At 32.6% G+C, this 17,575-nt stretch overlaps 1 protein-coding gene across 1 annotated transcript; it reads right to left on the bottom strand.

Moving 5' to 3' along the window:
• Positions 1–2,924: 2,924 nt before the first annotated feature.
• HELRODRAFT_83035 (hypothetical protein) lies at positions 2,925–12,168 on the bottom strand (the record flags this gene model as incomplete). The annotated part of the gene is made up of 5 exons (XM_009023270.1): positions 2,925–3,084; positions 3,314–3,521; positions 3,843–4,041; positions 5,180–5,314; positions 12,118–12,168. Coding segments are annotated over 5 exons (753 nt in total), but the record flags the coding sequence as incomplete, so codon positions are not given.
• Between the last annotated feature and the right edge of the window lie 5,407 nt (positions 12,169–17,575).

The raw sequence follows: 17,575 nt of genomic DNA, 5'->3' as shown, positions 1-17,575 counted from the left end.
AAACTCATTAGATAATGACACATTGAAATGTTTGGTTCATGCATTTGTTCATTCAAAGTTGGACTACTGTAACAGTGTTTTCTACGGAGTATCAAACAGTTCATTGTCTTCTCTACAGTCAATTCAGAACAGAGCGGCCAGGATTGTTAGTGGCCGTTTGAAGTTTGATCACATTAGTCAAACGTTGTTGGATCTTCATTGGCTTAATGTTAGGAAAAGAATCTTATACAAAATTTCCATCATGGTGTTCAAATGCCTGAATGGTCTCAGTCCAAGTTACCTGTCTGAAATGATAATACGTAGAGTTAGATCTCATCTGTCAATCAAGTTGCGTTTAGATGATCAAGATCTATTGATGGTGCCGAAAACAAAGTTAGCTGTTGCTGATAGAAGTTTTGCAGTTGCTGGTCCTTCGATCTGGAATAATTTGCCCCATCACCTGCGTCGGCCGGGATTGACTCTTCAACAGTTTCGCAAGGAATTGAAAACTCATATCTTCTTGGATTGATTCGCACAAATCATGGAGCGTCTTTGGGTGACTATAAAAGGCGCTCTACAAGTTCTATAATAATAATAATAATAATAATAATAATAATAATAATATATAGATAATATATGTAACAATGTAAGTGGTTCTGCGTATGTCAAAGCTGCAATAATAATGAAATCAATCAATCTGCCCCATATAACAACACCGGACGTATCACAGATTTATAAAGTCTTGATCGTAGTGGGATGTCACGCTGCATCAATATAGAGGCAAGGAGATGCCATTTATTCCAGGCTGCACGTATGCGTGCTCGAACGGCAGCTTCAGCTGTTCCAGTACAATCCAGAACATCCCCTAAATATTAAAACGACGTGACTTTCTCTACCTTAATGGCTTCAAAAACATTGCTATTTCATATTTGTTGTTGTGGATTGATGCAAGCAGAACAAACAAAATTGGACACTTTAGATAAATTACTAATTATTTTTGAACGTTTGTGACAACAATGGTTACATTGCTGACACTTGATTGAATTGTTACCTACACCAGCTTTACAAACTGAACAGGGCCATCGTCCAGAAGCTGTAGATTGGATGGGTTCACCAGTGTTCATTGCTTCCATCACAAGTCGAACAAGATATTCTGGAATGAGTTGTCGACGTAGACTCCACCTGATTGCTTCACGGGGAACTCGATCAAATGCTTTTTCAAGGTCTACAAAAATGTGTGATGGTTGTTGATTTTTCCGAGGTACTTCTCTTGCAGTTGCCGAAGGATGTGAATTGCATCAATTGTTGATTTTCCCGTTAGGAAATCAAATTGATAATTTTCGATTATGATGCACGACGTTAATTTTCTCTCAATGATTTTCTCGATAATTTTCAGGGAATATTCTAACAGACGTATACCCTGATATGATGAACAGTTCAATGGATCATCTTTGCCTTTGTATAGCGGAACTGTCATGCTATAGTTCCATTCAGTCGGCATTGAGCAATTTCTCCAGATTTCACGGCAAAGTTGTAGTAACGTTTGGATACCTGCAGTACCAGATGCTTTGATAATGTCATTTGTGAGTCTAGAGGGCCCTGCTGCCTTTCTATCCTTCATAGCTTTCAGAGCTTCTGTAAGCTTCTCTACAGTAATAATAATAAAGACTAAAAAAACTTATTTCTGAAGATTTTATAAAATGAATTCTGTCTTTTTTTAATCATGCGGTCTCAACTCGATCCCGACATCTTTCGTGAAGGTATTTGTCGATATGCTGTCACAATATTTTCTGAACCTGGCAAATAAAATCTTAGATCCTGCTACCAAGGTCCCAAAAAATATATTCTCGAAAAAATCCAGTCAGTCTATTGTGTCCAACTGCAGACCTCAGATTCATTTCTAAAATTACTAAATGTATTATCGCTCGTCAGCTCCTGGTCTGCCTCGACAACAGCAACTGCCACCAGGTTCAGTCGGGTTTACATCTAGCGTACTAACAGCGATATTAAATGTCGTTTCTAATGTCTAGGATGATGCTGAACGCTGGAACGTTATATTACGCAATATACGCATTAGTGCTGTGTTTAATACAGTAGACCCCAGATTTTATTGAGACGCTTTCATTTATGTGTTATTGGAGGTTGTACTTGTGAGAGTAGCGAGGTTAGTAGCTAGTTAGTAGGTCCGAGTTGGATTAGAGAGTTGAGGTGTGAATTATTGGCGATCATGCACATCAAGCGCATTCTGTGACCTGCGGATTTAAATTCATTGTTTCGATTACTGTTGACATTTGAATAAATGTTTAAACAAGTCTGGGTTTGAAGCAGTTGTGCTTACCTACCAGAAATTACAAACCTACGGAATATCGATAGTGCAAGTTACAACAGTATATTCTAAAGTTGGATATGCACGGCATGTTTCAACTTTGATTCATTAGAATCAGAAATAGAATTTTAAAAAACGAGATAAAAAGTGCTGTTCACAAAGGCCACTATTTAAAAATTTTAAATTACACAAGATATATTCAAAACCATTAATGATGGTATTCGCTCCAGCTGGATTTTTTCTAACTACTTTGGAATAATTTTACAAAGAAAAAATATTACATCAACTGATTCCAATGTTTACAGAATTATCTCCTATTTTGTAGCGGTGTTTAATTGAAATTGTGAAGCAAAATTAAAAAATGTTCTGCGAGATGGAATGTTTTAACCGAAATCAGAAAATTTCCGATTCGAAAAAATTTTTATTTCTGCCAGAAATTACGAACCTACGAAATATCGAATAACTTGACATTACCTCATTTTATTTTATTTATTCAAATCTGTTGACAACTGAGAAAATTATTATTCAAAAATATTCAATAACATAGCATGATGTATTTACAGTAATTAAATTCATGATAATAAATACAAATGATAGTTTAAAAATTAAGTTATTTTGCTCAAAGAAGTTGAACATTTGGCATGTTTAATTTACAGTCAACATATTCATCATCGTTAGATAAAAATATTGAATAAATCTTTAGAAATTCTATACATTGCTGATCACTGTCAAATGATAACCAACGGCTGAGTTTGCATACAGCAATATTTGGTCTATATCTGTAAAAATTTTTAGATTGATCGTTTAGAATGGAAATTTATTATAATCAAAGCTATAATGTATAGTATATACAAAATATAACCAACTTATATTTAACGCACGTAGTTAAGCTTGATACTTGATATTCAAATAACAATTGAAACTGATTAACATTAAAAAATCACAAGTATTAATGATACTAGCATTTACAACCATCAATATCCCGAAGAGAATAAAAAATTATCTTACGCTTTAATAATGGTCTTTAAGGCATTTTTTTTCTCTCTTTCAACAAACCAATTCATTATGTAAGCAGACATGTTGACAGGTTCTTTCAACAATTTAAAAAATCGAAAATAATTCTGCAATGCCCAAGTCGATCTAATTTTTAGAGCGTGTTTGATGCAATATTCATTTTTTTCCTGTTCACTTAATGATGCAACAATGCTTGAAATGTCTGGTGAAACAATTTTTTTAAATATTAATCCTTTTTAATTGTTATTATAAGAATAATTTTATAGTCTACTAAAGTCAATATCACCTGATTATAAAAAACGTTACAAAAACGAATAAAGTTATTAATAGATTGGAGAATGCGAAACATATTTTAGCAGAAATAAGATAATGTGGGATATAAATAAACAGTAAATTAGCGGGATTAATGTCAGAGGTTGTCTACGTTACATTTAAACAACAAATTCAAAAACTTTTTAGGCCTGGCTGGCGTCAAAAAAGATAATGCGTCAAAAAAATTATAATAATAGTTAGTAAATCTCACCGAGAGTATTTTTTGTGTAAATATAATAAAGAATCCTGTAGGCAGTAAACTCTAAACAGTTTCCTTGAATACCTTCGGCATAAAGAGCTTTCAGTTGAGTTTGGCACTGATTAAACTCTTCGTGGTCACCTTTCTCAATGGCAATTCTAGCATGCGTTTCATACACATTCACGGTAAATTCATCTCTAATTCCTTGTACCTGTTAATTAAATCATCACAGATTTATTGTCTTATCTTTAACGAAGGTCAAACATGATTAACCTAACTGGTAGTACACATTTACTCAAAAAAAAATTATTTTTTATATCTAATTTGTGCAGTATTAACCACATATATAGATAACAATATATTTATTGTTATAACTACATTTTCACATTTGTGTTTATATATTTAAAAAAGCAGAAAAATTGACTAAAAAATTAATGACAAACATCGAAAACAAATATAAAAATTATAAAAAATAAGTTTTATTTTACATAAGCAATAAATTCATACAATATCTATACTCATAGAAATTTTTGTCGTCCATATATTTTTAATAGATCGGTATTATGTTGTATTTCGATTATTCAATAAAAGCTCATATCAATCCAGACTGCAGTCGTTTTTTATCACTAAAAAGATAAGAACACTAAAACGATACCTGACAATTAAGTCAAAAAGTTTTTGTCTGTAGCTTTATTTGCAATGAAATTGACTTCTGCAACGTTTTGATATGAGATCAATTAGACGCAGCAAGATTGTTTGATAGCGTCTCAAAATTCAATCTGATTTACCATTACATCAGAAATAGCTGCACTGGCTTCGTATGCAAATAACGTTCAACTGGAGATGCTCAAATTTACTCGACGGAACTAATTCAACCTGTTTCTAAAACCCAATACAGTGATTGACTAAAATCATTCAATCACAATTACTTATTAATTCAAAAATGTAAACCTAATTTTGAAAAAACATTTTTTGTTTTAGCTGCAAATTTTGGAATGCATTACTTGCCGACCGTTAAACAATTAAAACATATTAAGTCAATGGAACTTTGAAAAATGTCTACATTATTATCAGAGATATTGAAGATAGCGCTTTTAAAGTAAACTCATGAATAGCTCTACACCAATTAAGCAATATATTATAATATAATCCAAAAAACAAATAAATAAAAAAAATTTCTATTTTGACACTTACACGATTACCATTGAAAAATTGTAAAACTAGAATCATAAAAAACCCGAAGACAAATGAGTTTTTACATCTTTGGTTTTAACACATTAATTAAAAATCTTTTTTCTATTCAAAATATTTTAAATTGTTAATTTTTATCTAAATAAAAATTAGAATACCGTGAGATCTTGTCTAATAGATTTGAGTTGTTCACAGGTGTATCTGTAATCATGTATAGCTTTCCATTTTTGCTTGATTATTTCGAGTGCCTTTTGTAAAACATGGCATGGTCGTACAACAGATGCATCAGGAGCCTAGCATTGTGTAAAATGTAAAATTATTTTATAAACAAAGAAGTGCATATTTTAGAGAAAATAAAATAATATTTTTTGAGAAAAATTAATATTTTAAAAGTTGTGACATCCGACACGTGACTAATATTCATAAATCTTAATAAAAAATCTTAATAAAAATCAAGATGATAGAGAGATTAAATCTTAACTTATCGTTACTTATAACAAAAAAAGTAATTGGTAGGGGAATAGCGAGTATGTACAATAATAATAATAATAATAATAATAATAATAATAATAATAATAATAATAATAATCAATAATAATAATAATAATAATAATAAATAATGTGTCATTTATATAGCTCCTTAGAACAATCATTTATGAAAACTCGATTAAAAAAATATAAAATATGAAATGTCTAGCAATGTAAGGCGGAAAGGATCACTTCAATGCAATGAGCAATCGTCAAGCTTTCAACTTATAAAAGCGGTATAGAAGCGAAAAACAATTTAGTTTGCGAAAAATAAAATAAAAAATCTAGAATGATTTTATGTAGAAAACTAAACACCGGTGACTTGAATGCAGATGTCTTTTACCGGATATGCTTGATAGATATCTGGTTCAAAAAGCTTTGTTCTGAATCTTTCACATCATCACCTTTAGTTCGTTCGGTATGAAGAGTCTAGAAAGTTACGACGGCAAACAGTTGCAATGTGGCGGTGCTTTTATTTGTAACTATTTTTATTGAGAAATTTTAAATCTTGAAAACGCTCTCAAAAAATACAAAAATCAAAAACTTAGAAAAACTGTCATGTAGTGAAACACCATTTTTTTCTTTACAAACCACATGACATAAAACTGCATCCACGCTGCGTTGCGTGCTTTTGAGCGAAAGGCTAGGCCCACCGCTTATAACTGGTGGTTGTCGTCAGGATGGGTGTCCGGATGTAAAAACTTTTCCCCAAATTACTCTTATGCTATCACAAAGAAAAACAACGGCCCATAGTCTCCAGCAGGCCTTAATTGGTCAAGGGCTGCCAAGAATCCCTGGAAAGTATGCAATAGCGGAGAGATGTTGCCGAAAAATTCAAAATGGCCCCTCTATGGTACTTAGACTTAGAACGCTCAATGTTGGATCACTGACTGGCCACAGCATGGAAATCGCAGAAATGCTCGGGCGTAGAAGGATTGACATCTGCTGCTTTCAGGAAACCCGATGGAAATCGAATGGTGTCTGTCATGTCAACTCAGACAAAGAAAAATAAAAACTATTCTGGAATGGTCAAAAGACGACCAAAAATGGTGTTGGAATTTTTGTCAGAGAACCGCTAGCCCAAGAAGTACTGGATATTAAAAGGATTAATTCACGTCTCATGTGGATCAAGATTCGCATAGAAAAGCAAACAATGATTATTTTTTCTACATAGGCACCACAAACAGGCGAATCAGAAGAGATGAAAAATGACTGCATGGACTGCATTCTCTGACACCATCTCAACAATACCAAAATCTGAAACAATCCTGATTGGAGGCGATCTGAATGGCCACATTAGAGAGAAAACAGATGGTTTTGACAACGTACATGGCGGTTTTGGCTATAGAAAACGGAATGAAGATGGCAACCGCATCCTTGAGTTTGCTGAAAGTCACGGGTTTTGTTTACTGAATACATATTTTAGAAAAAGTTTGGAACATCTCATAACATACAAAAGTGGACCGTCAGCCACGCGAATTGATTTCTTCGCTGTCAAGCAACAACACCGAAGGCTATTCAAAAACGTCAAAGTTATACCTGGCGAATAGTGTCTGTCATGTCAACTCAGACAAAGAAAAATATAAACTATTCTGGAATGGCCATCCGATTATATCGCCCAACATAGACTCCTTGTGGCAGACCTGATTTTTGAACTGTCAAAACATAAGTCTAAATAAATGCCTTGGAGAATCAAAACGTGGAAACTGAAAAGCAATATTCATCGAGAAAAATTTCAGCAGATTGTCGCAACACAGTTAGACCACCAATCGCAAGCCAGTACAGATTGGAGTACATACAAAACAGTTTTGATAAACGCTGCAGCTACAGTTTGTGGGAAAACTGGTACAAAAAGTCAGCATGAACGTGACACTTGGTGGTGGAATGACAGTGTACAAAATGCAATAGCTGAAAAGAAAGTTGCATACAAGCAATGGCAAAAATCAAAGTCTGTTGATGACCATAATATTTTCCGTGAGAAGAACAACTATGCAAGACGTCAAGTTGCACTGGCTCGGACAGATCTGTGCAGAGAGTGGCTCACTAAAAACAAAGATGAACAAATGAAATCTCTGTATTGTATATCAAAACAAGCAAATCATACGAAAAAAGACATAGTTGGTGCCTCATGTATTAAAAATGACAAAAATGAGATGGTTCTTGAACAAGATGAAATCAAGCTACAGTGGAGAGGATAAAGCAATCAGGTGGAGTCTACGTCGACAACTCGTTCCAGAATATCTTGTTCGACTTGTGATGGAAATGTATACGAATACTAAGACTCTTGTCAGCACAACGGTTAGAAACACAGATGCATTTGACATCGGCGTTGGAGTTCACCAAGGCTCGATTCTCAGTCCACTGTTATTTATAATTGTGATGGAAGAAATCACAAAACCGATACGCACTGGTGACATTTGGAATCTAGTATATGCTGATGATATCGTTTTAACAGCCACGTCTGAGCAAAATGCAGCACAGATGTTTGAAGATTGGAACACCAGACTCGCCGATCATGGATTCAAAGTCAACATCAACAAAACCAAAGCAATGAACACTGGTGAACCCATCCAATCCACAGCTACTGGACGATGGCCCTGTTCAGTTTGTAAAGCTGGTGTAGGTAACAATTCAATCAAGTGTCAGCAGTGTAACCAGTGGTGTCACAAACGTTGTTCAAAAATAGTTGGTACTTTATCTAAAGTGTCCAATTTTGTTTGTCCTGCTTGCATCAATCCACAACAACAAATTCAAAATAGCACTGTTTTTGAAGCCATTAAAATAGAGAAAGTCACATCGTTTCAATATCTAGGGGATGTTCTGGATTGTACTTGGAACAGCTGAAGCTGCCGTTCGAGCACGCATACGTGCAGCCTGGAATAAATGGCATCTCCTTGCCTCTATATTGATGCGACGTGACATCCCACAACCACTACGATCAAGACTTTATAAATCTGTGATACTTCCGGTGTTGTTATATGGTGCAGAAACATGACCAATGACAACCAAATTGGAACAACAACTTCAACGAACCGACATGAAAATGCTCCGATGGATGCAACGAATTAGTCTGAAGGACCACATCAAATCTACCGAAATCCTGCGTCGTGCTGGTTTAGATGATATAAAGGACGAATGCCGGCAACACCGTCTGCGGTGGTTTGGTCATGTCAAACGAAGTGGAAACAGTGCCATAACTTCTCTTGCAGATGTTGAAGTGCCTGGCACACGTCCCAAAGGCCGTCCAAAGAAGTCCTGGTCGCAAACAATCGAGCAAGACATGAAAGCTTTAAATTTAAATGAAATGAATACAACTGATCGTCTAATTTGGCGCAAAAAGTTAATTGCAAAGAAAACAACGTCCTACCTCGGGATACCGGGTCTCTGGACGCAAAACGAAGATTGATTGATTGATTCTGCTGATTGTTGTAGTTGACTATTTGATTAGTAAACTATCTATGAAAATTACATCGGATTACTTAATACAAAAACACAGTCTATACTTAAACGTTGCAGGATAGCTAGAAATCATCGGGTCATACTTCATTCACTCTCTTCTTATAATCAGGGAAACAAAGCAGAACATCAGCTTTAATCTACTTTAACCAAACATTTACGTACACAGACAGCTGTTATCGGCAAACATTCAAGCGAGATTCTGTCGACTTGTTTGAACGACAGACAAAAAGGTGTCGTTGATCACTAACAAACCCAACACAATTTTAAGTTTACACAAACCGCACTCTAAAGACAATAGTTTTAACAAAGAAATTAAATGACATGTTTTTTATATTCACAGATTAAAAAATAAGATATCGAATTCCGCATGCGTGCATAACCATTTTATCCCTAAAGGAAATGTAGCGAAGTAAAATGAAGCATAACGAAATTTAATTTATTGGTGACTTAGTATATCATCTTATAGTGAGCTTCAATTTTTTAATATTAGCTCTGATCCAAGTGTTTCATACTGAAATTTGTAGATGCCATGCCAATAATATTAGAATATCTAATATTACAAAAGATATAGTTTCAACTCATTGGGGTCTCGTGGCCGAGTGGTTAGCGTGTCCGTCTACCACTCCCACGACCCGGGTTCGAACTCTGCAGTTTCTGCAGGTTGCAGGTTCATCAGGGTAGCCAACCCCCGGTCAGCCCAGCCGTCCATCCTTTCGAGGTTGGTAAATGGGTAGACGACGTAAGTTGTCGCATGCTGGCCGGCGAGATGGCTCAGTGGTTAGATGGCTCGCTGAGTCAAACATCTCAATGGCTATCATATACTCAGCGTATATGATGCGGTGCTTGCGCGTGCACATAAAATCCATGTGTACGTCGTGTGAAAAGGATAAAACAGCCTTTGTGGCGAAGATGGCTGCTTCAAATCAATAAATGAGGATTTGAAGAACATAATAAAAGATATATAGATAATATATATCTGTAACATTGTAAGTGGTTCTGCGTATGTCAGAGCTGCAATAATAAAGACTAATAAAAAAAATGATGTTTATGTTTTGAATTATTTTCTGACGAATAATTTATTTCACCGAAATCAATATGGGTTTTTGCCCGGACGATCGACGACTCTTCAGTTGCTGACATTTTTGGATAAAGTTACAATGGGTGTTGATTGTGATGAGGAGGTACACGTCATATATACTGATCTCGAGAAGGCTTTTGATAAGATATCTCACAACTGTTTGTTACTGAAACTAAAGAAATATGGATTCGATAACAAAATTCTTGTTTGGATAAGTGAATATCTTAAGAAGAGAAACTTCAGGATGCGAGTGGGTGATGCATTGTCTTCAAAGTTTGATGCTACTAGTGGAGTTCCCCAAGGTAGTATCCTGGGACCTCTACTGTTTACAATTTATATTAATGATCTCCCTTCAGCATGTGAAAATATATATCTTTTTGCGGATGATGCAAAGATGTTTAAAATTATCAAATGTCCAGATGACTTGAAGTCCATGCAACTAAATGTGATCAATATGCAAAATTGGCTAAATGTCTGGCGTATGTAGTCAAAGTAATAGAAGACTTAGGTGTGTTTGTTGATGATAAACTCACTTTTAGAGATCATATATATAGTAAAGTTAAGTTAGCCAACACAATGTTGGGCATCATAAACAGGCATTTTAGACTTATTGATGAAGAGGCTTACCTATGTTTCTACAAAGGCTTGGTCATACCACATCTAGAGTATGCGGTACAGGTTTGGTGCCCACATCACATAAACCTAATACAAATGATTGAAAAAGTTCAAAAAAGAGCTACTAGATCTATCCGTTCTTGTTATGGTTTAGAGTATATTGATAGATTAAAAAAATTGAACTTGCATTCTATGAAATATCGAAGAACTAGAGCGGACCTGATTTTTTTATATAAAATGTTGGTGGCCAATCCAGATACTGATCATTCGTTCATGTTGCTCAATAATGATGGGAGAACTAGAGGGCATCATATGAAGTTGTCAACAGGTTTATCTCACAAGGATGTTAGAAAATATTTTTTTTGTAACAGAGTAGTCGCGGACTGGAATAGACTCCCGCAATCTGTTATTGACTCTCCAAATACAAGTGTTTTTAAATCTCGTTTGGATTTGTTTTGGGGTGATGCTAAATTTCAATATAGGTGATACTTTTAAACTGACGGTTCAATTGGATGTGTGTGTTGATAAGTAGGAATGGTTTGAGATTTTTAATCTATTAGTATGATTGAATAAGAATTTTTCATGGATGGATGGGAGTGGATTAATGAGAGAATTACTTATGCAGCATTTATAATACTCATTATTATGAGGTTAATGTAATAATTATCATATGGTAAAAATACGAGCATAAATATAGGTAAAAATATGTATTTGTTTTATTTTTTATCAGTAATGACTGGGAATATGTATGATTGACTTGGATTGATTATTTCATTACCCATTTATGGTTGAATGCATGTGCGTATTTCATTTATAAATTTTTTGGTTAATTATATTTTATATTGACTTCATAACTTTCTTATTATTATTATTGTTTTTCATATGATTGTTTGGTTTTTTTTTATTGATTGGTAAATAGTTAATGAAATTTCTAGGTTCTAATATAATTATCTGATATAATAATTAATGATTCATGAGTAGGTGGGTATATGAGTTGGTATATGGGTAGGGGAGGTTAAGGAAATTAGATGGATGCATGAATGTTTGTTTATTTTTTCTATTGCATGGGAAATGTGTAGTTAATATTATGCTATTCAGATGTAGGATGGGATTAATGGGGTTAGATGGATAAAGTATTTTATTATAACTTGGTTTATAAGTTTGCATTTATGGTGACACTCAAGACACTGTTAGACAAGACAATTTATTGTTTTTGGAAATTATTTTCAATCTGCCATGGTATAATGCATTATCTTCGTGGTTATACTTGTGAAGCAATTGTACGAATGTATCGTGGTATGCATGTATAATACTATGTATTTTTTTTCCTGTAAATTCGGTAATGGGCAATAGCTCGTGCTTTGTTCAAATAAATAAATAAAATAAATAAAAGTATCAATGATGAACAACACTAACGGTAGTTAATCTAAGATAAGACTTTTCTATATTTTGACAAGTACCAATGATGTGTAAAGAACTCCAGTCAGATTCGTCAGTTTCACTTGAGGTACTCTGTAAAATTTAAAAAATTATTTTATCACTTTAAAAGTAGTTTCACATCTTAATTTTTAATATTAACATAATTATTTGTATATTATGGCATTAAATCAAGTCACTTAGTATCAATCTTTATTAAGTTTTTTCATACTAATAACATTATTTTCACTTATTCAATGATGAAACATTGTCGTTTTATTATTTGAGATGCTTCTATTAAGTAACCAGTCAAAGTGCGTTTTTAAATACTAAAAATTAGCTACTTGGCCTAACTCAAGAAAAATATCTTTTTCTCTAAAAAGCCAGTTACATTTGGCATATCTTTTAAATAAAAGAAAGGCTAGATGCAGCTACTTTTTTTAGAGAGAGGTATTTGAACCAAGAGGATATTGTGATCATTGGGTTATATTTTTTCATGTAAAATAAAAAACAGTTCAAAGATCAATTTAACATTTAAACTATGATATAGAGAATTGTAATATCGTTTTTGATTATTTAAAAATTAAATTATTGAATAACATGAGTGATTATAGCTTTATTTTGTCTGACTTTGTAATGGTTTTGAAAAAGGACTAGGTGTATTTTTGTAGCGTCGTGAAAGGTGTTGAATACTTCATTTCTAGGAAGAATCTCTCACATAAATTTAATATACCACATGCACTAAAAAGACAAATAAATAAAAAGATAAAATTCTGGCGTAAATGCATTGAATCTAAAAATATTTATGAAAGTGCTATATAAAAATCGTCAAAGAATCAAATAAAAGATTTATCAATATATTAAAACAAAAAACTGTAAAAGCTGGCGAAAGAAATGAAATAAAATCCAAAAGCCTTTTGGCATTATGTAAAAAACTGTAGTTCTGGCAAATTATGATTTTTTGATCACTAAAGATTAATAACGAGTTGTAAGAAATGTTTTTACAGGATCAGTAGATGGGTATGGAAGTGGATTGTAATAAAAAAATCATTCCCATCTACTTCTAGTAGGATTGATACAAATGCAATTCACTGATTGCATAAATCTGTCACCATGAAGAAACGAATAAAAGTTATTTATAATTATTTTTTAAACGCTTTTCGACTATTCATCCATTATTTAATAAATCTGGAAAAATTTCTTTAAAAAAATATTAGTCTGTAAAAAATGATCATCGCTTAGTAAAAAATATTACAAATACAATGTCCATTTATTAATATAATTACAATGTCAACTAAATTTAGCAATTTTTCATGAACGAGAAATAAAGCACTCATAAACATAATTTAAATTAAAGTAATATTTTAAAAATTAATAAAGTTAATAATAATAATTTTAACGAAAAAAGTTTGAAAATTATTTAAATTAACTTACAAAAGCATTTGAAGACAGAACTAAAGGTTCAGTCCTACACACCGGCTTCAACAAAGTAGAAAACCTGGCATTCCTTGTTGCTAATTTCTGATTATCACATTCCATGATGAAAAGATTTTTGCTGAGTTTTGAAATAAAACACAATAATTAACTGTTATTTCAATTGTAAAATAATTAAAACTAAACCACCTATCCCTTTGCGATTTCATAATTCTACTGTAGTTTTTTCTGTTTTTGCTCACATTAATTTTTCTTTTTTTCAAAAAAAGGTTTGCTTTTTTAAAACCCATAGTAACATCACTAAAATCAATATTTAAAATAAAATAAATTATTAAAATAGACATATTAATGAATAAAAATAGATAAACAAAAAGTTAATAGTAATATTAATAAAAATAATAATATATAATAAACAACAACAACAATAATAATGATAATAAGGATAATAACTAAAAATACTTTTCGGTTTTCTTCTTTTTTGCAGAATAATTAACTGATGAAACACTGGAGTTACTGCTTCGGCAATCAGAAATACTGCCACTTCTAGATTTAGAACGAGATCTTCTAAATCCAGGCGATTTCCATTTATCTTTATATCCTTTCTCTCTTTTTTTTGGCGAATTCAACTTTAACGACAAGTTAGGAGTTATTTGTGATGTTTTAACTACATTTTGAACGTCATGAGGTTTACAATCTGAATATGTTGGCACGTCAAGTTTTAACAGTGGTTCATTGTCCCAATTACAAGTGAATGCTCTGTTATTTTGTAAAGCAACAGTCAGCATATCTTTGAGTTTTGCTTCCATAAAATCCTTTTCATGTTCTTGAACACTGCTGAAACATCTTTGGACATACAGTTTTAGAGAAGGAGGCCATACTTTATTTGGATTAGTTTTTTTGAATTGGCTCATGGAATAATCCTGATTATTTTTAGAGCCAACATTTCTATTATCATGATCTTGAAAAGGTATTTGATTTGAGGAAAGAGAGTTGTCATCTGTACTAGAAGAATGAGCATCATTCATGACCATATTATCTAAAGAATTGGAGTCAAAATTTTTAGCTAGCACATTGTCATGGAACACTTTTTTGTGATTGATATTAAATCGAATTTTATTTGATAAATTTAGGTTATTGGGAATAGTTTCATTTATGTTAGACAAAGATTTTACTGATAAATTTGTATGAGTTGTCGAACTAGTGGTGAAATTTGTAAAAGAATAATTTTGAGAAACATGTAATTTATTTGGAAAAGATGATAGACTGGTAGAAAAGGAAATGCTTGTTTCCGGTTGACTAACTGGAGGAGGTGGAGGAGGCATGAAATTGATGTTGAATGGAGCGTTATTAGTGTAATTATATGTGGAGTATGGTGACCCATATGTATTACAATAACTTACATTATACATTGGATAATAGTAATTATAAGGACTGCAAAAATTATTAGCAGAGAAATTAGAAGCAAAAGTAGCTGTAGAGTCAGGAGTAGAAGACTTTGGCATGTTCAAATTCAATTTTTCTAAAGCTTCCTTGGCTTTAGTCCAAGGATTTACTGAAGAGGAATCACCAACTCTGAAAGAAAAGTAAAATTATTAAAACATTCACTTTAATAAAATTAACAAAATTTAATTTAATTTTTTAAATGAATTAATTTATTGAGACGTTGTTGTCTCTTATGTCATAGACAAAAAATTTTGCCAGAGTTGGATTTATTGGCAGGAGACAGACTCAGATATATTTTTATCCCACTTCGACTGATGAAATATTTTTTATCTGACTAATTTCAAAAAGTTTTAAAAATAAAAAAAAATTTTTTATATTTTAAAAGTGAATTTTCAAGCTCGTATTTATTTTCTTCTTTTTCAATTGTCACTACAGAAAAAGTTCTTAACCTCATCAACTCTTTGTCCAAAAAAAAAACTTCTCCACTTGACATTATTTCAGTTTTTATTCTCAAAAAATGTTTTCACCTTTTTGCATATGTAAACTATTTGTCATATTCGTAATTTTGTTACTGAAGATATTGCTTTTGCACTGGCTCGATGTCTCGTACTATCACGTTTACATTATTGTAATTCTCTTGTCTACGGTTTTCCCTCCTACCTTTTAACTTTACTTCAAAGAGCTCAAAATAAAGTTGCAAAAGTTGTTCTAAACATCAGTAATTTATCTTCCAGCACAGATTCACTCATTAAACTACGTTGGTTACCAGTAACGTCAATGTATTTAATATATTTAAACTAGCCATCCTCACGTACATTTCAACCATCAAATCTTCATCAACTCGTCATCTTCGTTTGTCTTTATATATTCAGTTGTATCAACCTGTTAGCAATTCATCAGTTGTCAACAAATGTTTTATATACGGCTCTCCTTCCATATAAAATGGTTTGCCTGCCATCATTCGTCAACAACCAACCATTAAACTTTTTGGGAAACGATTAAAGAACTTTTTGTTTATTTAGGCTTACGGAAATGTCAAAAATCATTGATTATCCAAGCGCCCCTGAAGCTATGCATAGGACGTGATATAAATTAATAATAATAATTATATATATATATATATATGTGTGTGTGTGTTGTGTGTGTGTTTTTGTGTGTGTGTGTGTGTGTGTAGCAATATTATGCAACCATCTAAATACTGATGATAGATGCTAGTGAATGCACTGTGCAGCTATTTTCATTTTTAAAGTGTAGTGCCGTTTTCGTCAATTATTTTATTCACAGTACGGTCCGGATTGAAATAAAATTATATAGATGTTAAATACAATTCATTATTAAATCACTTTTACTTTTACAAATAAAGAAGATGTAAAAACGTTTCTCTTTTTAGTGCTATTTTGTCAACTAAGAAATTCACACTCTTGCGATGCAGCAAAAACACCACTTTTTAAACAACCACTAACAATTAGCAAATTATATTATTGATGGCAGTAACTTAACAATTAGCGATTTTGGAGTCTGAGTGCAAAATAGTGTTTTTTGTGCTGTCTTCAGTTTTGAAGCATTGTTCCCACAAAAAGTTGTTGAAGTGGTTGTTAGTTAGAGGTCTAAGATATATGAGTAAAGCAGAATCTTGTAACCCAGTACATTCCGGTTTTTTTTTAATGTCTGCTGTGCAACGAGTGATTTAGCGCTATAATGGAAAAGGATAGGATTCTTTTGTTTAATCAATGCCAGGCACAATTGACTTAGTTTTCTATGCATCTCATCAATAGTTGTCAGTTGTCACCTTTCTAAATAATAATTAAATATTATAATTCTACATAATAATAATAATAATAATAACAATAATAATAATAATGCCATTTTATAAAGCACCATTGCAAGCGACTGAGGCGCATTATTATTGGTACAAAAAACCCAGGTATATAAATACACGTGAATAATGCATCAAACACTTTTGCATGTGATACATTCAAACTCGGCCACTGCATCAGCATTGCCAAGCACCTTGACCACCAACTTTATTGTATGGCCATGTTTTAAAAAATATGATAAATTAATCCAGCTGCAGACCACCTAACAGTCACCATTAGCTTCTTCTTGTACAATGTTGACTTTTAGAGTAAATTAAGTTTATCCAACACCTCTGAATGACGAAGTTTCTGAATTTCATCCTATTCATGCCACATCTGTTCATCTAGTTAATTGACCTTAACAATTTTTTCAAATGAAAAATTACTGTCGTGTGGTGGACCTTGGGTTTTTCAGCAACTTATTAAGTAGTTTTTGCTGGGTTTGCTTTAATAAGTACCTTTAGTTCATCATTATTAATCTTGCATGATCATCCGTGAACCATCTTCATCCTTGAGGCTATATCACTAGTATGAAATTTGTTGAAGCACTTGTGTGGTATGTTCAGAAGCACTAAAATCTTATCATGCTTCCACGCTATGTACATGCTACATCAGCCAAGTTGTCCCGAGTTTCAACTCATGAAGCAAAAGGATTACGAAAATAACTTTTTGACATTTAGAAATGTCGCTCAGAAACAAACACATTGAAATGTTTACTAAATATT

The sequence above is a fragment of the Helobdella robusta genome (genome assembly GCF_000326865.2).
Source record: "Helobdella robusta unplaced genomic scaffold HELROscaffold_35, whole genome shotgun sequence".
Classification (NCBI taxonomy): Eukaryota; Metazoa; Annelida; class Clitellata; order Rhynchobdellida; family Glossiphoniidae; genus Helobdella; species Helobdella robusta.
This window is presented reverse-complemented; position numbering and strand designations above follow the sequence as displayed.